We start from the raw sequence: 24,811 nt of genomic DNA, 5'->3' as shown, positions 1-24,811 counted from the left end.
GTTCTGCATTGCACACCATTGTTGGTCAGTGTCCTTCTTACAGTGGACTGATAAACAATAACAAATATGAGAGAGGCCTTTAGTTACTTAGATGTTTCCTTGGGTTCCTTTGTGATTTCATGGATTATTATACCACTTACTCTTGCAGTGATAATTGTTTGCCGATCAATCACAAGGAGGGTAATAATGGTCTTGAATTTTCTCCATTCGTACACAATCTGTCTGACTGTGTATTGGTGGAGTCCAGACTCATTAGAGATGGTTTTTTGAAACTTCTCCATCCTAATGAGCACAAATAACTTTTTTTAAAGTCCTCAGAAATCCATTTTGATCCATCCAATGCTTCCATAAACTTGTGTTGTGAAGATCAGATTTTGATTGATCCCTATTCTTTGATTTAAACAGGTCACCCACTCACATCTGATTGTCATCCTATTGATTGAAAACACCAGACTCTAATTTCACCATTTCTTCATTTCTAAATGTTCACATAATTTTGCCAATTGCAGACGTGATACTGGATCTTATTCCTCATTTAAAGTCTAATATTTTTTACTCATTTATTTCATTTTGGTTCCTTATTTACTTTTAGGCCATGTTCACACCATCCTTTTTTTCATGTGGAACCGCCGCGATTTTCCCGCTGCGGGTCCGCAGCTGTTTTCCATGCAGGGTACATTACAATGTACCCTATGGAAAACAGAAACTGCTGTGCCCACATTGCGGAAAATCCCCAAAAAAGCCGCACTGAATAGCTGCGGTAAAAAAGAAGTACCATGTCACTTCTTTTTGCGGAACTGCAGCGGTTCTGCACCCATTGACCTCCATTGTGAGGTCAAACCCGCAGTAAAACCCACAGACGAAAAAAATATCTGCGGGTTTTCTGCGGTTTGTGGTGCAGAACCGCTGCAGTGTGGCTGCCCCCCCGTGCTCCAATCCCACCCCCCCATGCTCCGATGCCACCCCCCCGTGCTCCGACGCCCCCCCGTGCCCTAATCTCCCCCCCTTATACTTACCGGACCCCCCGGTGTCCGTCCGGCCGTCTTCTCCCTGGGCGCCGCCATCTTCCAAAATGGCGGGCGCATGTGCAGTGCGCCCGCCGAATCTGCCGGCCGGCAGATTCGTTCCAGGCACATCTTGATCACTGTGATAACCTCACAGTGATCAAAATAAAAAAAAGGTAAATGCCCCCCCCCCCCTTTATCACCCCCATAGGTAGTAACAATAATAAAATAAAAATAATTTTTTTTTCCCCCACTACAGTTAGAACTAGGGTTAGGGTTAGGGGTAGGGTTAGGGTTAGGGGTAGGGTTAGGGGCAGGGTTAGGGTTAGAGGTAAGGTTAGGGGTAGGGTTAGGGGTAGGGCTGGGTTAGGGGTAGGGTTAGTGTTAGGGGTAGGGTTAGGGTATTTTCAGCCATTTTAACCCTAAAAAAACTCCCTAGAAAACACACAGAAACTGCACTAAAAACTGCATCAAAAAACGCATCAAAAACGCACCAAAAAGCACCAAAAAACGCACCTGCGTTTTCTGCCAAGAGCTGCGGTTTTTAGTGCAGAAAAAACAGCAGGGAAAAAAGGATGGTGTGAACATGGCCTTAGGATTTGAAATTGTGTGAACATCTCATGTAGTTTTGAGTCAACTGCAGAGACATGGAAAATTCTGAAGGGTTCACAAACTTACACTGATATTTGACTACAGATCCAGATGGCTGTTATAGGGGGGCTCCAGACTACACATCCAGACTGCTGTTATTGGGGGGGCTCCAGACTACAGATCAAGGCTGCTGTTATAGGGGGCTCTAGACTACACACCCAGACTGCTGTTATAGGGGGCTCCAGAATACACATCCAGACTGCTGTTATAGGGGGGGGCTCCAGAATACACATCCAGACTGCTGTTATAGGGGGTCTCCAGAATACACATCCAGACTGCTGTTATAGGGGGGTCCAGACTACACACCCAGACTCCTATTATAGGGGGGCTCTAGACTACACATCCAGACTGCTGTTATAGGGGGGCTCCAGACTACACATCCAGACTGCTGTTATTGGGGGGGCTCCAGGCTACAGATCCAGGCTGCTGTTATAGGAGGGCTCTAGACTACATACCCAGACTGTTGTTATAGGGGGGCTACAGACTACACATCCAGACTGCTGTTATAGGGGGGGGGCTCCAGAATACACATCCAGACTGCTGTTATAGGGGGGCTCTAGACTACACACCCAGACTGCTGTTATAGGGGGCTCCAGACTACACATCCAGACTGCTGTTATAGGGGGCTCCAGACTACACACCCAGACTGCTGTTATATGGGAGCTCCAGACTACACATCCAGACTGCTGTTATAGGGGGCTCCAGACTACACATCCAGACTGCTGTTATAGGGGGCTCCAGACTACACACCCAGACTGCTGTTATAGGGGGGCTCCAGACTACACATCCAGACTGATGTTATAGGGGGCTCCAGACTACACGTACAGACTGCTGTTATAGGGGGCTCCAGACTACACACCCAGACTGCTGTTATAGGAGGGGGGCTCCAGACTACACATCCACACTGCTGTTATAGGGGGGCTCTAGACTACACACCCAGACTGCTGTTATAGGGGGCTCCAGACTACACACCCAGACTGCTGTTATAGGAGGGGGGCTCCAGACTACACATCCACACTGCTGTTATAGGGGGGCTCTAGACTACACATCCAGGCTGCTGTTATAGGGGGGCTCCAGACTACACATACAGACCGCTGTTAGTAGGGGCGCTATAGACAAATGGTTGATTTGCAGTAATGAGGAGCAGATACTTTTGGTCAGCAGACATGGCGATCCCATCTGCGTTGTAAAATCCCGCCGCGACCTCTCTGACCTCTCCTGGACTGTAATACACCACGTTTGTCAATCTCAATCCAAATACCATTTCTATAAGTCTCATGATGAAGTCCGAAAAGTAAAAATCATTAGTGGCGTAAAAGCTCTCTGGTCCGACTGCAACTATGTCATTGACACTGAAAGACAAAAAAAAATAGCAAAAGTGCATCAGTCTGAACATCGGGCGAACGCAGCTCTGCTGCTTCCATAGGGGGCTGTGCAGTTCAATACATAACCCGCACCCCAATATAATAGTGTATCACCATCAGAGTGCCCATACTGGGAGCCGACGTCACCATATGGGACAGATGCAAAAAAACAAAAAAAATCCACAAGCTACATCAACAGAAAAGTTAGAAAAAAAAGGTACAGTTCTCAAAAGATGGTGGAACAAACGGAAAAAAAAATAAGAACTAAACTAATGGATATGACACTTGGAAGAAGTGTGAGGGGAATAAAAGAGCAACAAAACATGGCCCCTTTCTGGCTCATAGAGGAGTCCCGGCATGGGAACACCAACATTTATAAAAGTCTGTGAGTTCTACTCCTTCTTTTCCCAAGTAAAAACTGTAGTTTATGCTCCGTACTTGTGCAGCGCTGAGTGTTTAATGGTTTTCAAGTGGACGAGAACATTTTCCTCCTCCGCAAACTTGAATATCTCAACGGTAGACTTGTAATGGGGATGATTCACCACAAAGAGGTAGACCGAGTCATCTGAAATAGAGAGGGACCATTATAAGACCTCAAAAACTAACAATCGGAAAAAAAACACTCCCCCCAGTAAGGCCTCTTTGCTCCAAGGTGTAAGAGACCCTAAAAAGGTAGAGATAAGGGGCCGCTGCGTGTAGGAACCAAACTCTGGAGATATGCTGTACGGTAGAGATTTATATGCAGTTCTATCTGGAAATAAAAAAAATATTCACTACAACACAGACAGATCTGAACTTAAAGGGGTTGTAAGGTCTAGAATGAACACAGACTCAAAGCGACTGAAAACTTTAGACCAGACTACCCCTTTAAAAAAAAAAAATACTCCCATACAATGTCTAAATAATTCCACCATATCCAGTTGATACATGTAATACTAACATAACACTGCCATACCATGCCAAATAATACTTCTGTACAGCACAAACAACATATTACCAGTCAGTGACTAAACAGGGATTTTTGTGTACTAATCGTAAAACCCTTTCCTCTGAGCCACTCATTGGGGGACACAGACCATGGGTTGTATGCTGCTAGCCACTAGGAGGCTGACACTAAGTTAACACAAAAATAGTTAGCTCCTCCACTGCAGTATACATCCTCATGTTGGCTCCCAGAGAACCAGTTCAGTGCAAAAGCAGTAGGAACAAATAGTAACAACATAGAAGAGTACAACATGTCAACTTAGAAGGCAAAAGCCACATAAGCCATTAGGCTAACAGGGTGGATGCTGTGTCCCCCAATGAGTGGCTTGGAGAAATGGATTTCACGGTTAGTACACAAAAATCCCTGTTTCTCCTTAGCCTCATTGGGGGACACAGACCAATGGATGTCCCAAAGCATTCCCTGGGTGGGAAAACAACACAAAGGATTAGGCTTCATGCTACAACTGCCTAGATGTGCGCCACCGCTGTCTGCAGAATTCTTCTGCCCAGACTCGCATCCGCTGAAGGCTGAGAGTGAATTTTATAGTGCTTTGCGAAGGTATGTAAACTGGACCAAGTAGCAGTTTTACAGACCTGCTCTGCCATTGCCTGATGCCTAATGGCCCAAGAAGCCCCCACCGCTCAAGTGGAGTGTGCTCTGATCCCCAATGGGATTGGCTGACTTCTGACTCGGTATGACTCCTGAAGGGTGGAAGTAATCCACCTGGATATCATGTCTTTTGAAGCGGCAAGACCCTTCCTGTGACCTTCCAGGAGAACGAACAGGGCATCTGTTCTTCTGAAGGATGCCGTCCTTGAGACCTACCTTCGCAGAGCTCTGACAAGGTCCAGAGTGTGGAGAGCTCTTTCAATTCTGTGAATAGGAGCCGGATAAAAGGAAGGAAGAACAATGTCCTCGTTAAGATGGAAGGACAAAACGACCTTTGGCAAAAAGGATGAAATGACCTTTGGCAAAAAGGACGGAGACGGCCTCAGGACAACCTTCTCCTGATGGAAGTTAAGGAAAGGCGCCCGGCAGGATAAGGCGGTTAATTCCGAAATCCGTCTGATCAATGTGATCGCCACAAGGAAGGCAACCTTCCAGGAGAGATAGACCAGCGAAATGTCCTGAAGCAATTCAAAAGGCAATTCCTGAAGGACACTTAGCACCAAGTTGAGGTCCCAAGGCTCTAAAGGCATGCGATAGGGAGGAGCGACATGTGATACCCACTGAAGAAAAGTCTTAACCTGGAGTCTTGAGTGATGCGTCTCTGAAATAAGACCGATAGAGCAGAGATTTGGCCCTTGAGAGAGCTGAGTGCCAGCCCGGAGTCCAGACTGACCTGTAGAAACTCTAAAATGGTGGGGACTGAGAAGAAGAGAGGAGATATACCACAATCCTTGCACCAAGCAAAAATAGGTCTTCCAGGTACGATGGTAAATGAGTACCGATGAGAGTTTACGGGCACTAACCATGGTGGAAATGACCTGTTGAGAAAACCCTGCCTGGGTAAAGACCAAGGATTTAACAGCCACTCCATTAAACATAGGGCCCCTGAGTTCTGGTGGTAGATGGGGCCCTGGGAGAGCAGATCTGGCCGATCTGGCAGTCTCCAGGGTAAGTCGGCGATGAGGCGTACCAACTCTGTGAACCACATGCGGCGAGGCCAATCGGGAGCAACTAGGATCACTGATACTCCTTCCGCCTTGATTTTCCTGATTACTCTGGGGAGTAACGGGAAGAGGAGGAAAAATGTATAGAAGGCAGAATTGGCGCCATGAAAGAACCAGAGCGTCAACACTGATGGCTCTTGGATCTCGAGACCTCACTATAACATGGGGAACCTTGGTATTCAGTCTGGACACCATGGGGTCCACGTATGGGATCCCCCAGCAAAGACAGATCTGGGAGAAGACTTATGGATGGAGCTCCCACTCCCCCGAAGTGAGACCCTGACAGCAGAGGAAGTACGCCATCCAGTTTTCCACTCCTGGAATGTGTATCGCAGAGATCACCGAATGGTTGTTCCCTGCCCATTGAAAGATGTGAGTTAAATCGGAAATGGCCGTCCTGCTGCAGGTACCCCCCTGATGATTGATGTATGCAACAGCCGTGGCATTGTCTGATTGGATACGGATGGGGTGACCCGCCAGAAGATGATGGAAGTGCTGCAGGGCAAGACGAATAGCACAGATCTCCAGAACGTTGATCGTTAGCTTCGATTCCTGAATTGACCAGCGGCCCTGAGCAGTGTGGTGGCAGAAGACTGCTCCCCAACCCGAAAGACTGGCATCGGTAGTCACCACTAGCTATTGAAGGGGTAGAAAAGACTTTCCATGGTTGAGGGAAGAGTTCAATGTCCACCAACTGAGTGTTTGACCTGCAGGGATAAGCGGCACCTTCGGTCTAGGGAGAAAGGGTTTCTGTCCCAAGCTGCCAGAAGGGCATGTTGAAGAGGACGAAGGTGCAGTTGCGCAAAGGGGACCGCTTCCATTGCGGCCATCCTCATTGCAAACCAGATGGAGTGAGAGGTAGACTGACGAATCACTTGGGCGCCTTGTTGAAGGGCTAAGACTTTGTCTGGAGGGAGAATTAACAACCCCCGGGACGAGTCCAGGGATATTCCTAGAAAGGAGATCTGCTGGGCTTGGGCTGGGACCGGAGAGGATTGGCTTAAGTTTATCAGCCAGCCCAGGCGAGAAAGGGTATCGCAAGTAATGCGAATGGACTCTGCGCAGTCGTGGGAGGACGGACCTTTGATCAACAGGTCGTCCAGATAGGGCAGAATGATCATGCCCCAAGAGTGCAGGATGGACATGAAGGCTGCCATGACCTTTGTGAACACTCTGGGGGCAGTAGCAAGGCAGAAGGACAGGGCCGTGAATTGGAACTGCTGTTCGCAAATGGCGAAGAGCAGGAATCTTTGGTGAGGGGGAAAGATTGTAATGTGCAAGTAAGCGTCTCGGATGTCGATTGAGGCCAAAAATTCCCCTTCTTCCAGGGAAGTGATAACTGAACGCAGAGATTCCATGCGGAAATGACGGACCTTGACAAACTTGTTTACAAGTTTGAGATCTAGTATGGGTCTCACCTTTCCGTCCTTCTTTGGGACAACGAAAAGATTTCAATAGAAACCCTGAAACCTTTCACTTTCTGGGACAGGGACAATGACGCAATCGTGACGCAACGCATCTATGGCCCAGGAGAACTCGTTTGCCCTTGCCTCTGAAGAGGGAGGATGGGAGGAAAAGAAACGTGAAGGGGGGCAAATAGCAAAGTCGATTTTGTATCCGGACGACACCAGATCTCTGACCCACACAACTGAAAGCCAGACCTGATGAAAGAGAAGTAGGCGGCGCCTATCCTGCCGGTGTTGACCAGATAGTGCTGATAGCCAGCGTGAGGAAAATCTCTGGGACCTAGGTCCCTTAGGCCTCAACTGTTTGGGTCAGGACTTCCAATGCTGGTTGGTCCTCTACAAGACCTGAGTTTCTCCATCTCTTCATGGAGAACGTCCTGAACCGGACGAAGTAGTGGTAGTGGCCCAGCTTGGAGTGGAGCGAAAGGAACGGAAATGGATTTGTTGCTATCTCCAAAAGGACGCCTAAGTCTCTATTGGCGAAGGAATTTACTCTTTCCTCCCGTAGTATCCGAAATTATCTGATCCATCTTTTCTCCGAATAAGCGACTGGTTTGATAAGGAAAGGAGGCAAGAGACTTTTTTGATGCAGTCTGCCTTCCACTCTCTGAACCATAATGACCTACTGATAGAGATGGCATTGGCTGCTGACTGAGCCGCACAACCGGCTGCATGTAACAGGTAATCGCCTGCCCGGGAAATTTGGTTGGCAAGGTGCACCACCTCTGGAGGAAGGTTACTGTTCCGAAGAGAATTAGCTAAGGTCTCTGACCAGAAAACCGTAGCCTTAGCTACCCATGTTGCAGCAAAGGATGGATAGAGGGCCGAGCTGAGACCTCAAAAGCAGAGCGGGCTGTTGTGAATTCTGTGGCTGAATTCACTCCTGTGGTCACAAGTGGTACTGCAGCTTCTGAGCTTCCTCCCTCAGGTGTTCTGGTGAGCTCGTTGGCTGCTTTGTTATTTAACTCTGCCTGATTCTGTCTTCCTTGCTCCTAGTCAATGTTCCAGTGTTGGATCTGAGCTTCTGGATCTTTCCTGTGGCCTGCTGCTCTGCTTAGATAAGTGCTGCTTTGTTTTTGTTGCTACTTTTTCTGTCCAGCTTGTCCATTTGTTTTGCTGGTAGCTCTGAGACGCAAAGGGTGTACCGCCGTGCCGTTAGTTCGGCACGGTGGGTCTTTTTGCCCCCTTTGCGTGGTTTTTTGCTTTAGGGTTTTTTGTAGACTGCAAAGTTCTCTTTGCTATCCTCGCTCTATCTAGAATATCGGGCCTCACTTTGCTGAATCTATTTCATCCCTACGTTTGTCTTTTCATCTTGCTAACAGTCATTATATGTGGGGGGCTGCCTTTTCCTTTGGGGTATTTCTCTGAGGCAAGCCAGGCTTAATTTTCTATCTTCAGGCTAGTCAGTTTCTCAGGTTGTGCCGAGTTGCCTAGGTAGTGTCAGGCGCAATCCACAGCCGCTTTTAGTTGTGTTTAGGATAGGTTCAGGTTTGCAGTCTACAGAGATTCCACGTCTCAGAGCTCGTTCTATTGTTTTTTGGGTTATTGTCAGATCTCTGTATGTGCTCTGATTGCTGGCACTGTGTCACTGGATTGCCTGCATAACAGTACTAGGAGCCAACCTAATGATTCTCAATAGAGGGAAAAAAGAAGTTCTGACATCGTTTTTTTTTTCTCTCAGCTCTGTGTTCAGTTTTTTTTTTTCCCCTAGACATTTGGGTGTTTCAGGACACAGGTGTGGACATGGATATTCAGGGTCTGTGCTCTTCAATGGATAATCTCGTTACAAATGTACAAAGGATTCAAGATACTATTGATCAGAAATCTATGTTAGAACCAAGAATTCCTATTCCTGATTTGTTTTTTGGTGATAGAACTAAGTTTCTTAATTTCAAAAATAATTGTAAGCTATTTCTGGCCTTGAAACCTCATTCTTCTGGTAATCCTATTCAACAGGTTTTGATTATTATTTCTTTTTTGCGCGGCGATCCTCAGGACTGGGCATTTTCTCTTGCGCCAGGAGACCCTGCATTGAGTAATGTCAATGCGTTTTTCCTGGCGCTCGGATTGCTTTACGATGAGCCTAATTCAGTGGATCAGGCTGAGAAAAATTTGCTGGCTTTGTGCCAGGGTCAGGATGATATAGAAGTATATTGTCAGAAATTTAGGAAGTGGTCAGTACTCACTCTGTGGAATGAATCTGCGCTGGCAGCTTTGTTCAGAAAGGGTCTCTCTGAGGCTCTTAAGGATGTCATGGTGGGATTTCCTATGCCTGCTGGTTTGAATGAGTCTATGTCTTTGGCCATTCAGATCGGTCGACGCTTGCGCGAGCGTAAATCTGTGCACCATTTGGCGGTATTGTCTAAGATTAAACCTGAGCCTATACAGTGCGATAGGACAATGACCAGAGTTGAACGGCAAGAACACAGACGTCTGAATGGTCTGTGTTTCTACTGTGGTGATTCCACTCATGCTATTTCTGATTGTCCTAAGCGCACTAAGCGGTTCGATAGGTCTGCCGTCATTGGTACTGTACAATCCAAATTCCTTCTGTCCATTACCTTAATATGCTCTTTGTCATCGTATTCTGTCATGGCGTTTGTGGATTCAGGCGCTGCCCTGAATCTGATGGATTTGGATTATGCTAAACGTTGTGGGTTTTTCTTGGAGCCTTTGCGGTGTCCTATTCCGTTGAGAGGAATTGATGCTACACCTTTAGCCAAGAATAAACCTCAGTACTGGACCCAGCTGACCATGTGCATGGCTCCTGCACATCAGGAAGTTATTCGCTTTCTGGTGCTACATAATTTGCATGATGTGGTCGTGTTGGGGTTGCCATGGCTGCAAACCCATAATCCTGTATTGGATTGGAACTCTATGTCGGTATCCAGCTGGGGTTGTCAGGGGGTACATGGTGATGTTCCATTTTTGTCTATTTCGTCATCCACTCCTTCTGAGGTCCCAGAGTTCTTGTCTGGTTATCAGGATGTATTTGAAGAGCCCAAGTCCGATGCCCTACCTCCGCATAGGGATTGTGATTGTGCTATCAATTTGATTCCTGGTAGTAAATTCCCTAAAGGTCGATTATTTAATTTATCCGTGCCTGAACACGCCGCTATGCGCAGTTATGTGAAGGAATCCCTGGAGAAGGGACATATTCGCCCATCGTCATCACCACTGGGAGCAGGGTTCTTTTTTGTAGCCAAGAAGGATGGTTCGCTGAGACAGTGTATTGATTACCGCCTTCTTAATAAGATCACTGTTAAATTTCAGTATCCCTTGCCATTGTTATCTGACTTGTTTGCTCGGATTAAGGGGGCTAGTTGGTTTACTAAGATAGATCTTCGTGGTGCGTATAATCTGGTGAGAATCAGGCAAGGAGATGAATGGAAAACTGCATTTAATACGCCCGAGGGTCATTTTGAGTATCTAGTGATGCCGTTCGGACTTGCCAATGCTCCATCTGTGTTTCAGTCTTTTATGCATGACATCTTCCGTGAGTATCTGGATAAATTCCTGATTGTTTACTTGGATGACATTTTGATCTTCTCAGATGATTGGGACTCTCATGTGAAGCAGGTCAGAATGGTTTTCCAGGTCCTGCGTGCTAATTCTTTGTTTGTGAAGGGATCAAAGTGTCTCTTCGGTGTGCAGAAAGTTTCAGTTTTGGGGTTCATCTTTTCCCCTTCTACTATCGAGATGGATCCGGTTAAGGTCCAAGCCATCCAGGATTGGACTCAGCCGACATCTCTGAAAAGTGTGCAAAAATTCCTGGGCTTTGCTAATTTTTATCGTCGCTTCATTTGTAATTTTTCTAGCATTGCCAAACCATTGACCGATTTGACCAAGAAGGGTGCTGATTTGGTTAATTGGTCTTCTGCTGCTGTGGAAGCTTTTCAGGAGTTGAAGCATCGTTTTTGTTCTGCCCCTGTGTTGTGTCAACCAGATGTTTCTCTTCCGTTCCAGGTCGAGGTTGATGCTTCTGAGATTGGAGCAGGGGCGATTTGTCACAGAGAGGTTCTGGTTGCTCAGTGTTGAAACCATGTGCTTTCTTTTCCAGGAAGTTTTCGGCTGCTGAACGTAATTATGATGTGGGCAACCGAGAGTTGCTGGCCATGAAGTGGGCATTCGAGGAATGGCGTCATTGGCTTGAAGGAGCTAAGCATCGCGTGGTGGTATTGACTGATCATAAGAACCTTACTTATCTCGAGTCTGCCAAGCGCTTGAATCCTAGACAGGCCCGTTGGTCGTTATTTTTTGCCCGCTTCGATTTTTTGATTTCGTACCTTCCGGGCTCTAAAAATGTGAAGGCGGATGCTCTGTCTAGGAGTTTTGTGCCCGACTCTCCGGGTTCATCTGAGCCGGTGAGTATCCTCAAGGAAGGAGTCATTGTGTCTGCCATCTCCCCTGATTTGCGGCGAGTGTTGCAAAAATTTCAGGCGAATAAACCTGATCGTTGTCCGGCGGAGAAATTGTTCGTCCCTGATAGGTGGACTAGTAAAGCTATCTCGGAACTTCATTGTTCGGTGTTGGCTGGTCATCCTGGAATCTTTGGTACCAGAGAGTTAGTGGCTAGATCCTTCTGGTGGCCATCTCTGTCACGGGATGTACGTGCTTTTGTGCAGTCCTGTGGGATTTGTGCTAGGGCTAAGCCCTGCTGTTCACGTGCCAGTGGGTTGCTTTTGCCCTTGCCGGTCCCAAAGTGGCCTTGGACACATATTTCGATGGATTTCATTTCTGACCTTCCCGTTTCTCAAAAGATGTCAGTCATTTGGGTGGTCTGTGATCGCTTTTCTAAAATGGTCCATCTGGTGCCCTTGGTTAAATTGCCTTCCTCCTCTGATTTGGTGCCTTTGTTCTTCCAGCATGTGGTTCGTTTGCATGGCATTCCTGAGAATATTGTTTCTGACAGAGGTTCCCAGTTTGTTTCAAGGTTTTGGCGAGCCTTTTGTGGTAGGATGGGCATTGACCTATCTTTTTCCTCGGCTTTCCATCTTCAGACTAATGGCCAGACCGAACGAACCAATCAGACCTTGGAAACATATCTGAGATGTTTTGTTTCTGCTGACCAGGATGATTGGGTGTCCTTTTTGCCGTTGGCTGAGTTCGCCCTTAATAATCGGGCCAGCTCGGCTACCTTGGTCTCTCCATTTTTCTGCAATTCTGGGTTCCATCCTCGTTTCTCTTCAGGACAGGTTGAGTCTTCGGACTGTCCTGGTGTGGATTCTGTGGTGGACAGGTTGCAGCAGATCTGGACTCAGGTAGTGGACAATTTGACCTTGTCCCAGGAGAAGGCTCAACTTTTCGCTAATCGCAGACGCCGTGTGGGTCCCCGACTTCGTGTTGGGGATCTGGTTTGGTTATCTTCTCGTCATATTCCTATGAAGGTTTCCTCTCCTAAATTTAAACCTCGTTTTATTGGTCCGTATAGGATTTCTGAGATTCTCAATCCTGTGTCTTTTCGTCTGACCCTCCCAGACTCCTTTTCCATACATAATGTGTTCCATAGGTCGTTGTTGCGGAGATACGTGGCACCTATGGTTCCTTCTGTTGAGCCTCCTGCCCCGGTTTTGGTGGAGGGGGAATTGGAGTATATTGTGGAGAAAATTTTGGATTCTCGTGTTTCTAGACGGAAACTCCAGTATCTGGTTAAATGGAAGGGTTATGCTCAGGAAGATAATTCCTGGGTTTTTGCCTCTGATGTCCATGCTCCAGATCTTGTTCGTGCCTTTCATGTGGCTCATCCTGGTCGGCCTGGGGGCTCTGGTGAGGGTTCGGTGACCCCTCCTCAAGGGGGGGGTACTGTTGTGAATTCTGTGGCTGAATTCACTCCTGTGGTCACAAGTGGTACTGCAGCTTCTGAGCTTCCTCCCTCAGGTGTTCTGGTGAGCTCGTTGGCTGCTTTGTTATTTAACTCCGCCTGATTCTGTCTTCCTTGCTCCTAGTCAATGTTCCAGTGTTGGATCTGAGCTTCTGGATCTTTCCTGTGGCCTGCTGCTCTGCTTAGATAAGTGCTGCTTTGTTTTTGTTGCTACTTTTTCTGTCCAGCTTGTCCATTCGTTTTGCTGGTAGCTCTGAGACGCAAAGGGTGTACCGCCGTGCCGTTAGTTCGGCACGGTGGGTCTTTTTGCCCCCTTTGCGTGGTTTTTTGCTTTAGGGTTTTTTGTAGACTGCAAAGTTCTCTTTGCTATCCTCGCGCTATCTAGAATATCGGGCCTCACTTTGCTGAATCTATTTCATCCCTACGTTTGTCTTTTCATCTTGCTAACAGTCATTATATGTGGGGGGCTGCCTTTTCCTTTGGGGTATTTCTCTGAGGCAAGCCAGGCTTAATTTTCTATCTTCAGGCTAGTCAGTTTCTCAGGTTGTGCCGAGTTGCCTAGGTAGTGTCAGGCGCAATCCACAGCCGCTTTTAGTTGTGTTTAGGATAGGTTCAGGTTTGCAGTCTACAGAGATTCCACGTCTCAGAGCTCGTTCTATTGTTTTTTGGGTTATTGTCAGATCTCTGTATGTGCTCTGATTGCTGGCACTGTGTCACTGGATTGCCTGCATAACAGCGGGCCAAGCCTTCTATCTGACGGTCTGTAGGATTTCTGATGGATGAGCCATCCGGCACGGACAGGAGAGTTTTGGATGCTAGGTGGGATACTAGGGGTCTACCATCGAAGATTCCACTCAATCCTTTTTCAAATCAGCTGAAAAAGGATACTTGGCTTCAGGGGGCCTTTGTCCTGTGAAGCGTTTATCCGGGTGTTCTCTATGCCTATTGTAATGACCAGAGGTCCGAATAAGATCCAGTGAGTCACAAACCAAGACCAAGGCAGAAATCTCCAACGGTATTTACTCAAAGGCAAATTAATCAAGGTAATATGGAGAATATTAAGGCAGATGCACCCCAAAGATACACTAATTCAGCAGCAGCTGAAATCACTGTGCCACTCCAAGGTCTCCTGAGAACTGTGTACTACAACAGACTAGTAAGAAATTTACCTAACAGGCAACTAAAAACAGGAACAAGTGTAAATTGAATGTAGTGTTATTAAGGGAGCCCCTGGAATGGCACACTGAGTATAACTTACACAACTCTAATATAAGATACACCTCTAAAGTAACAATTTTACACTCTGAGCAGAGATACCCGGGTATCTATAACTATGGTACCGTATCCTGAAATGGATTTCCTCTCAGGCAGGAATCCGCACAGGCTGCAGCCAATCCTTATCTTCAGCGCCAATAAGTTACAGCAAGCTCCTCTTGTCTTGTCGGCCGATGCCGAGCCCAAACGCCGGGGACTTAGTTAGTGGTCTCACGATGTAGTCTCTGCTTCTGTAGCTCCTAGGAATGCTTCCACGACAATCCGTCCGTCTCTGTATCAGCAGTCTGTCCAGACTTGTTCCTCCACTCAATGCACAGGGAATCACAGACTTCCAAATTCGTACTGGGTTCTTAGCAAAGTCTCCGTCTTTACTTAGATAAAGGGTTAGCTCCTCTCCAGGAAACGTTAGCAACACAAGTCTCTCACAGAGTTAAACAAAAGGTTAGCTCTTCTCCAGGGGAACGTTAGCCACACAAGTCTCTCACAGAGTTAAACAAAAGGTTAGCTCTTCTCCAGGGGAACGTTAGCAACAAAAAGTCTCTCAAAAGCTTCTTTTCCTCCAAAAACACTTGCAGTAAATCCACACAGTCTCTTTTTAAGATCTCACAGCAGCTTCTCCTTTTCTTCCCGCCTTTTCTCTCTCAGCTCTCACTTCTCACTTTCACTTTACACTCGAGACACTAGACCCCACCCCGCAGCACACATTGTCTCTGGGAGGTCTGTCCTCTGCTGCAACAGGCAAAAACCACAGGGTCCTAGTGCCCTCTCAGTGGGACTACAGTTCACCCTCTTACATGCCACCCCACTAGAGGTTGGCGTCCTCGACATACCTTCCCACTCAAATTCATCTTGAGCATATCGCTGAGGCGGTATTCCTGCCGTAGATCGTGTAGTTCTCCTGAGTCCTACATCAACAGGTGCGACCTTAGAGGGAGCTAGAGTCTCTTCCGTGGTCGTGTTAGTGGCCGTAAGTGGAGTTGTCTCCTCCTGCGGCTCGATGTCCTGTGATACAGCGTCAGGACCAAGCAGTTGACCTGATGCACTCTCCTCAACAACATCCTCCATATCCCCAACATTCTCATCACCCGAGGCCAGATCGGTCACAGGGGGCAAATAAGCAGGCGCAGGAGTAAACACACCATCAAACTCAAGATCATTCAGAGCTTCCGCCCCTTGGAACATGGCCTCTGGCTCTAGGGGAGTAGGCGCCGAATCTTCAAACCAGCACCGTTGTAACATGTTACGATGCAAATTACGGGTTGGCCCCCCTGTCCCCACCGGTTTGACCTCGTACACTGGAATCTCAGGGTTCACCTGTTTTTTTATCAGATACGGTATCGCCTCCCATCGGTCACTCAGCTTTCCTGACCGTCGTTTTGTCCTCACCAACACTCTGTCCCCCGGAGAGAACAGCTCTGTTTGTACAGGTCGCGTGTCCTTATGGACCACCTGTCGAAGGCGGTCGCCCACCACCTGATGCACCACCCTCAACCGCCGCCGATGCTCTCGTACCCACTCGGATGCAGTCCGAAGGGGGGCGGAGGAGGGATCTGGCATGTTCAAATCCTCAATGTCTCGGCCAGGTCTACCAAACATCAACATGTGTGGTGAGTAACCAGTAGTACTGTGCACCCTGTTATTGTAAGCCCACATCAATTCGGGGAGATACTCAGGCCAGCATGTCTGTTGCTGACTCTCTAAGGACCTCAACATTTGCAACAGGGTCCGATTAAAACGCTCACACGCCCCGTTACCCTGAGGGTGGTAAGGCGTTGTTCTCGACTGCTCGATACCATAGAGCTGGTGCAACTCTTTCATCAGCGTCCCCTGAAAGCAGGCCCCTTGATCTGAATGTATTCTCTGCGGACACCCGAACACTTGGAAGAAATGTCGGCACACTGCCTCAGCCGCCGACTTGGCCGTCTGATCTCTTGTCGGCACCGCTACAGCATACTTGGTAAAGTGATCTGTCATCACCAGGCAATAGGAGTACCCTGACGTAGAGTACCCTATCAACACGTAGTCAATCATGAGTAGCTCCAGTGGAGCTGAAGTCTTAATAGACTGTGTGGGAGCCCGCTGCTCAGGGCTTTTGTTGAGCCCACAAATTCGGCACTGCCGACATGCGTCGGCCACCATCCCTCCCAACTCAGGGCAGTAGAGGACTCGCTGCAACCACTGAAGTGTCTTTTCACTTCCAAAATGGGCCCCCTTCTCATGCGCCTCACGAGCGACCACCGGCCCCATCCCCACAGGAATTATCAGTTGGTACCGATGCTGCAGCTCCGATGGCAGGTACACCTTACGATACAAAAGACCTTGCTCCACACACAATTTATCCCATTGTCGAAGGAGTTTCATTCCTTCCATGGACAACTGAGCCTTGTCCTCTGCACTGGGCCAGGCCTTGTTTTGTACCCAACGGCGCACAAGTGCAATGTCCGGACACTCATCCTGGACTCTTGTCCAATCTGAGGGTGTTTTACCCAGTACACAGGGCATCCCGGTGGCCACCCCACTTGAGTGTACCACACTTTGGAAGATAGGTATCTGCCCCAAAGCTGGAGTTTCAGTGTCCTCAAGTTGTTCGTCAACATCTTCCCCGGATGACCCAAGGGGCACCCTTGACAATGCATCTGCATTGCCGTTCTCTCGACCAGAGCGAAATTTAATGCGGTAATTGAACTTGGCCAGTCTGGCGACCCACCGCTGCTCCAACGCCCCCAGTTTTGCATTCTCTAAGTGAGCTAGCGGGTTGTTATCTGTCATGACTAGCACCTCAGCTCCTGTTAGATACTCGGCGAAGCGTTCTGTCATTGCCCACACCAGGGCCAGCAATTCCAGCCGGAATGAGCTGTAGTTAGCCGGATTTCGCTCGGAGTCTCTTAAAGATCTGCTGCCATAAGAAATCACTCGTTCTCGGCCGTCCTGCACCTGTGCTAGTACTGCCCCCAACCCATGAAGACTACCATCGGTATACAACAAAAAAGGGGTGTCAAACCGGGCGTAGGCCAGCAATGGGGCACTCGTTAGGGCGGTTTTCACTCCATCAAATGCCTTTTTCTGTAGGGGCCCCCATGGAATGGGGCGATTTCGAGGACCCAGCGCTGTCCCTCTCAAAAGTTCATTCAAGGGACTCACCACTTGTGAGAATTTAGGCACAAACCGCCGATAGTATCCTGCTAGGCCCAGGAAGGCCCGCACTTCTCGCAGGTCACAAGGAGGTGGCCACTCTTGTACTGCCTTAATCTTACTGGCTAAAGGTAGTACCCCGTCCGGGGTCACCAGATGTCCCAAATATTCAATCTGGTTTCGTAACAGTTGACATTTTTTTGGCTTTATTTTCAGGCCGTAGCTCTTGAGCCGCCGGAGAACTTGACGCAGCTTCTCCAGATGATCTTCAAATGAGGTTCCGAACACCACAATGTCGTCTAGATATATCAGGACTGATTCAAAATTTAGATCGCCCAAGCAATGTTCCATCAGGCGTTGGAAGGTTCCTGGGGCGGTAGCGAGGCCAAAGGGCATCCGGTTGAACTCAAAGAGCCCCATTGGCAAGACAAACGCCGTCTTGGCCCGATCTTTTTCAGCCATTGGGACCTGCCAGTACCCGCTTGCCAAATCCAACGTTGAGAAATACTTGGCCCGACCCAGGGCCGACAGGGATTCTTCAATACGGGGTAAAGGATATGCGTCCCGTACGGTGTGGGCATTCAATTTCCGATAGTCCACACAAAATCGGAGTGTCCCATCCTTCTTGCGGACCAAGACTACAGGGGCCGCCCAGGGACTCCGGCTCTCTCGGATCACTTGGTTGTCCAGCATACTGGCCACCATGCTCTTCACCTCTTGATAGAGCGCCGGAGGAATTTGACGATATCTTTCTCTAATGGGTGGAGTATCCCCCGTTGGAATCTCATGCTCAATCGTCTGGGTACACCCAAAGTCCTCTCCATGTCGGGAAAATGTCTCTTGATGTTCCCACAAAACTCTCTCCAACCGCTCCAACTGCACGGGGGTCAGCTTCTCCCGATCCACTCCCATCTGCTCCATGATCACATGAACATTCCATTCCTCCGTAGGAGGTTCAGTCCGGCCTACCTCGACCGCGAATGTCCAGGATGACTGTTGGTCTGGTCGCAATTCGAACCCTGCATTTTCCGGCACCTTCTCTGCCGGCACGAACAGTTCAGCCAGTATGGTCCCAGCGGGAATTGCAACAGCTTCATCTAAAACATTGATGCATCGGACCGGCACTCGTCCATTCTTCACAATCGCCAAAGACCGGGCCACATGTACCTTGGCAAATGAGGAACCCTCTCGGGCGGGCTCAAGTAGCACTTCAAGCCCATTCAATCTCTGTGCAGCTCCCACAGGCAGCATTAAGAGTTCCTCTTGTCTGGGTCCCAGCAGGATCGGGGCCCTCGAAGTCACTCGGACCCGGCCCACCCGGCCACCTGGGACCGCACTTTTCAGCAAGTCGCAACTCAGCACTAGACGGTGTAGAATTCTCTGTGTGGGTCGGTGTCTTGTCGCACGGGCCCAGTATCGGGGTCCTTCACTGGCATACATCTGGTGATTCAAATCTCGCAGCACGTTCATTCCGAGCGTCACTTCCATCCCTCTTCTAGGGGGGTGATCCACCAGTACTACCCCTTTCTGCCCCAGCTCTTGACCAAACATTTTTAGTTGCATCCACACGATCCCTTTGACTGACAATTGACCATTATTTGCAGCGGTCAGTCGTATCACTCGGCCATCCTCTGGAATCACTAGTCGACTGAAGTATCTCTCATATACTTCTAGAGGCATTATAGTACATTCGGATCCCGTGTCAACTAAGCACCTCATCTTCCGCCCTTCAAACTCTGCTTCTATCACTGGACTACATGCAAACAAATCTTGTTCATTCCGTCGAGGGCTTTGTGTGGGTGGGGCCGCTGCTGCTTGCCCTCTCATGGCAGCGGCCGGAAGTTTAAAGCCGGCGACGGGGTTTCTGGGGCTGTAAGCGCCCGGCAGTAACGCGAGATGTGTCCCTGGCGGCCACACTTCCAGCAGGTGATTGTTCCTCGTGGGCGAGGGCTTGACTCATTCTGATAGGACGACCTGGCCATTTGCGGGGTCACCGTTCCAGGGGGTGGGGCAGGAGGTTCCCGCGAGGGGGTAGAGGCGGGATCAACTGTCAGTTGAGACAATTTCAGCTTCAACTCCTTCACCTCAGCACGCAAAGCTTGTACCACGCTTACCAGCCCCTCTCCCCCCGACCCTGATGACACACCTTCCTCCAGCTGGGCACTGTTCACTGACCCCTCGGGAACATAGGCTGATTTCTCTTCCCTTTCCACTGCAGCTCGGTAAATCTGCCAGAAAGATAACTCTGGTGCAACCCGGGCCATTTCCAACAGCTTGTCCCGGAGAAGTCTATGGGCTAAACCGGTGATGAATTGGTCCCGGAGCAAGCGGTCTACCTCCCGGAACGCCCCCATGGCCCCCGGGTCTAGTCGCTGCATCTCATTCAACATCTCTTGTAAAATATTAGAGTACTGCATCAGGGACTCACACTCTCTCTGGGGACGATTAAAGAATAGGGACCGAAGCTGGGCCACACGCGCTCGGCCCCCCAAACTCCCCTCTAACAGTTCCAAAATCTTTTCTAATGTATCCCTCTCTGATTCTGGGCGCACCATCACCATACGCCTAATATCACCCTCCAGTGCATTTAATGCCAGCTCAGCGCGTAACGCGGGGGTCAAATTACACATGCGCAGAATACTCCGGATTCTCTCAGCCCAATCTTGCAACGCCATATTGCGCCCATCGTATTTCGGCATGTGCTGAAGTAAAGCTCCTACAGGCACATACCCTCCCGGAGTCGCAGCGGCTGCCAGGGGAACCCCAACCCCCGAGGAGGATGCGGATACAGCGGGGTCATTTCCACCCTCGCCTCCGTCCATGACAAACACTGGATCCTGCCGACTACGCCAAAAATGTAATGACCAGAGGTCCGAATAAGATCCAGTGAGTCACAAACCAAGACCAAGGCAGAAATCTCCAACGGTATTTACTCAAAGGCAAATTAATCAAGGTAATATGGAGAATATTAAGGCAGATGCACCCCAAAGATACACTAATTCAGCAGCAGCTGAAATCACTGTGCCACTCCAAGGTCTCCTGAGAACTGTGTACTACAACAGACTAGTAAGAAATTTACCTAACAGGCAACTAAAAACAGGAACAAGTGTAAATTGAATGTAGTGTTATTAAGGGAGCCCCTGGAATGGCACACTGAGTATAACTTACACAACTCTAATATAAGATACACCTCTAAAGTAACAATTTTACACTCTGAGCAGAGATACCCGGGTATCTATAACTATGGTACCGTATCCTGAAATGGATTTCCTCTCAGGCAGGAATCCGCACAGGCTGCAGCCAATCCTTATCTTCAGCGCCAATAAGTTACAGCAAGCTCCTCTTGTCTTGTCGGCCGATGCCGAGCCCAAACGCCGGGGACTTAGTTAGTGGTCTCACGATGTAGTCTCTGCTTCTGTAGCTCCTAGGAATGCTTCCACGACAATCCGTCCGTCTCTGTATCAGCAGTCTGTCCAGACTTGTTCCTCCACTCAATGCACAGGGAATCACAGACTTCCAAATTCGTACTGGGTTCTTAGCAAAGTCTCCGTCTTTACTTAGATAAAGGGTTAGCTCCTCTCCAGGAAACGTTAGCAACACAAGTCTCTCACAGAGTTAAACAAAAGGTTAGCTCTTCTCCAGGGGAACGTTAGCCACACAAGTCTCTCACAGAGTTAAACAAAAGGTTAGCTCTTCTCCAGGGGAACGTTAGCAACAAAAAGTCTCTCAAAAGCTTCTTTTCCTCCAAAAACACTTGCAGTAAATCCACACAGTCTCTTTTTAAGATCTCACAGCAGCTTCTCCTTTTCTTCCCGCCTTTTCTCTCTCAGCTCTCACTTCTCACTTTCACTTTACACTCGAGACACTAGACCCCACCCCGCAGCACACATTGTCTCTGGGAGGTCTGTCCTCTGCTGCAACAGGCAAAAACCACAGGGTCCTAGTGCCCTCTCAGTGGGACTACAGTTCACCCTCTTACACTATTAAATATGGCACTAAAATTCCGGATGAATAGCAAATGCCTTATGAGAGCGTTTAGTTCTCTTAAGGGACAAGGTCTGCTCCGAAGCAGAGCTGGAATCTTCCTCAACCTTTAAAGCCTGGTTGACTACCTCAATATGCGAATCCACTGTCTTCTGAAAGTCTGGCAAATCCAGATCTAAAGGGCCATCAGATTCGCAGTCAAATTCGCGTTTGCTACTGAACTCTGGAGAGAAAGAGCGAGAAACGGAGCTGTGAGGCGACAAGACACGTGTCTGTTCAGGAGACGTGTTATGGATCCGTTTTCTAGGTGCCCGACGGCTTCTAGAGTGCTTTCAGCCCCTGATAACCGACTGCTCCTGGCTTGGGGAGGATCCGTCTACATCAGTCCTGCAAACGCTCCGGTCCCCCGAAGGATCACGGAGGGATTCAATCGCTTTGGCCAGCGAAGCCATGGATTGAGACAGTGACAAAGCCCACTCAGGGGGACTAGGTACACTGGGCTCGGTGGCGGTGGAGGGCTCCTGAGCGCAGTTGGGGTCACAGGCATTGCAGAGCGGTGAACTCTGAGCCTTAGGAAACGCAGATTGGCAGGAGGAGCATGAAGTAAAGAATATAGCCATAGTCTTGTTAGACTTTTTGAATGCCTTAGGCTGGGACATGATATACCCTTCTATGTGGCCCTATAATATTAGGGACTGCAGAGAAAGGATACTGCTGAGAAAAGGGGTGACAGCAGGGAGGAGGATTTATAATGCAGCGCTCCCTTACCCAGGTCTGTGTCCCCGCTCCTCCTGCGTTTCTCCAACTGCGTGGCCCCTGCGCTGAGAACACTTGATGCCAGTCAGATAGTATGTCCTGAGGCTGTCTCGGGGGAGAATGATGGACCCCGAGATCTGAGAGGCGCTTCTCTCGCTGTGCGATAAGCGCCAGAATTGGTGGGCGGAGCCTCCACCTCGCATCATTGCATGGGTGGAGATAGGGTTGCGGCCTAGTACAGGGCAGAAACCGGGGACTAAATTTGCGGCGCCGGCTGGTGCCGATGCAGGAAGGGGCTGAATGCGTGCCCCCACAGTCAACATGGGCCCCCCTTAACCAGCGCTGCCCCAGACCGCCTGAAAGGAGCCCTCCAGCCCCGGCACTTAGCCGGAGAAGCTGCTGGGGGTGGCAGGTAAGGCAGCTTGCTGCAGGTGCTCCTGTTCTGCTGCTGGTTTGAACAGTGCAGAGGGATAAGGGGGGAAAACCCTCAATCCACCATCCCTTTAGGAGGGAGGTGGAGAGGGACCGTCCGCTTCCTTGTACCATCCCATTTAACTGTGGTGGGACAGTGGGGGCTGCTCGGACGCCAAGAGGTGGGCCTCTGTACATTCAAAGGGTTAATCACCTAGGATGGGACAGGGCTGAATGTCCGGCATTAGGCCTGGCTGTGGAAGAGGATACATGGAGGCGAAACTCCATGTGCTAGTCCGTTGAAGGTGTTGGGAGATCGGTGACCTTGAAGGGACACATCGCCTCTAAGAATCAGCTCAGGCGTGGCACGTCGCAGGAGAGGATACGGAGGGGCGACACTCCGTGCTCGCCTGTTGATAGTTTGCGGAGATCGGAGCCTTGAAAGGATCTGTCGCCCCTTCGTCCGTTGTAAAAATTAAAAACAAAAATGTAAAAAATTGTAAAAATAAAATAATAAAGAGTTTTGGGTCTGAATAGCAGACCCATGTGCCTCCTACGGACACTAAGCAAGAGCTGGTTCTCTGGGAGCCAGAAGAAGGGTGTATACTGCAGGGGAGGAGCAAACTCTTTTTGTATCTCTAAGGCTAAGTGCACACGTTGCAGAATTGCCGCAGAAATTTCCGTGGCAATTCTGCAACTCCTGCCGTGGGTATATCGCATGCGGAATTGGCATGCATATTCCTAGCGTTTTGCAAGCATAATTAGCTTGCAGAATGCTAGTGTTTTCCAAGCGATCTGTAGAATTGCTTGGAAAACTGATTGACAGGTTGGTCACACTAGCATACATAGGGTTTGACAGGTGTGACCAACTTTTTACTATTGATGCTGCCTATGCAGCATCAATAGTAGAAAGATATAATGTTAAAAATAATAAAAAAAATTTAGAAAATGGTTATACTCTCCTCAGCGATGCACGCGGCGCTTCCTTTCCTATAGCTGCTTTGTGTTCAGGACCTGCGATGACGTCACGGTTACGTGACCGCAACGTCATCGCAGGTCCTTCACACAAAGAGCATCCATGGGAACGGAAGCGGCAGCGTGCAACGCTGAGAGGCGGGAAGACTTCGGGGGCCATCAGAAGGTGAGTATATCACTATTTTTTATTTTAATTCTTTTTTTTTTACCATTTATATGGTGCCCAGTCCGTGGAGGAGAGTCTCCTCTCCTCCACCCTGGGTACCAACCGCACATGATCTGCTTACTTCCTGTATGGTGTGCACAGCCCCATGTGGGAAGTAAGCAGATCAATGCATTCCTAGGTGCGCGGAATCCCAGCAATTCCGCAAATTTAATGAACATGCTGCGTTTTTTCTGGAATGCGATTCCGCTCAGGAAAACAACGCAGCATGTGCACAAAAAATGCGAATTGCATTCTATTAAATAGGATGCTCAATGTGAGCGTTTTTTTTCGCGTTTTTATAGCGAAAAACCGCGAACAAAACGCAAAAAATCTGCTATGTGTGCACACAGCCTTAGTGTCAGCCTCCTAGTGGCAGCAGCATACACCCACGGTCTGTGTCCCCCAATGAGGCGAAGGAGAAATGCAGATTTTTGGTACTCACCATATAATATTCTTGTAGCTCCCACTGGGATTACTACTTGTAAGCATTACCGTATTTGGATGCTGTATGGCGATATTATTTCTCAGTGGCTTCTTTTTTGCGACACAGGAACCATAAGTTAATATGCTGCCACCTGGAGGCTGACACTAAGAATACACCCAGGAAAAAAACCTGACAGGTCCCCAAGAGACTACACGTGGGCAGCCGGCGTCCAGTTAGTGCAAAAGCAGTAAGAGGAGCAAAACCAAGACACCCCATCATCAAGCAAGGGTCCCCCAATAAAAGCTACGAGAAAGATTTTACAGAGTACCAAAAATCCTTATTTCTTGGTTGCTTCATTGGGGGATGTTGGGGCATCCTAATACTGTCCCTTGGTTGGGAGAACTAATACCAGTCCTGGAGAAGAAAGAATATCAATCCTCCGGGTTACTACCCGAGCAAGTGTCGCTTATAGTACCCTTGTTTTAACACTTGCATCCCCAGCTCTGCAACGATGTGAACAGAAGACTAAGTAGCGGCTACGACACTATCGATCATATTAACTCATAGTTCCTGTGTCCCATTGAGAAATAATACCGCTATGCTGCGTCCAAATAATTATTACATATAGTGATAACATAACTCGGCCATACTATGCCGAATAATACTCATGTACAACATACTACCA

The 24,811-nt window shown here is 48.7% G+C and overlaps 1 protein-coding gene across 2 annotated transcripts in view; it reads right to left on the bottom strand.

The window, feature by feature from the left end:
• The window catches only part of LOC138641748 (serum paraoxonase/arylesterase 2-like), a 112,076-nt gene that overhangs the window by 52,043 nt on the left and 35,222 nt on the right, over positions 1-24,811 (bottom strand). For both annotated transcript variants that reach the window (XM_069729377.1, XM_069729376.1), the window contains exons 5-6: positions 3,458-3,584; positions 2,807-3,007 (exon numbers count right to left, since the gene is read on the bottom strand). In XM_069729377.1, coding sequence (XP_069585478.1) covers positions 2,807-3,007; positions 3,458-3,584 — 328 coding nt within the window. The remainder of the gene's footprint in view (positions 1-2,806; positions 3,008-3,457; positions 3,585-24,811) is intronic.

Source organism: Ranitomeya imitator, chromosome 6 (assembly GCF_032444005.1).
Source record: "Ranitomeya imitator isolate aRanImi1 chromosome 6, aRanImi1.pri, whole genome shotgun sequence".
Taxonomy (NCBI): domain Eukaryota; kingdom Metazoa; phylum Chordata; class Amphibia; order Anura; family Dendrobatidae; genus Ranitomeya; species Ranitomeya imitator.
Note: the sequence above shows the minus strand (reverse complement) of the source record. Positions and strands in the feature narration are given on the sequence as shown.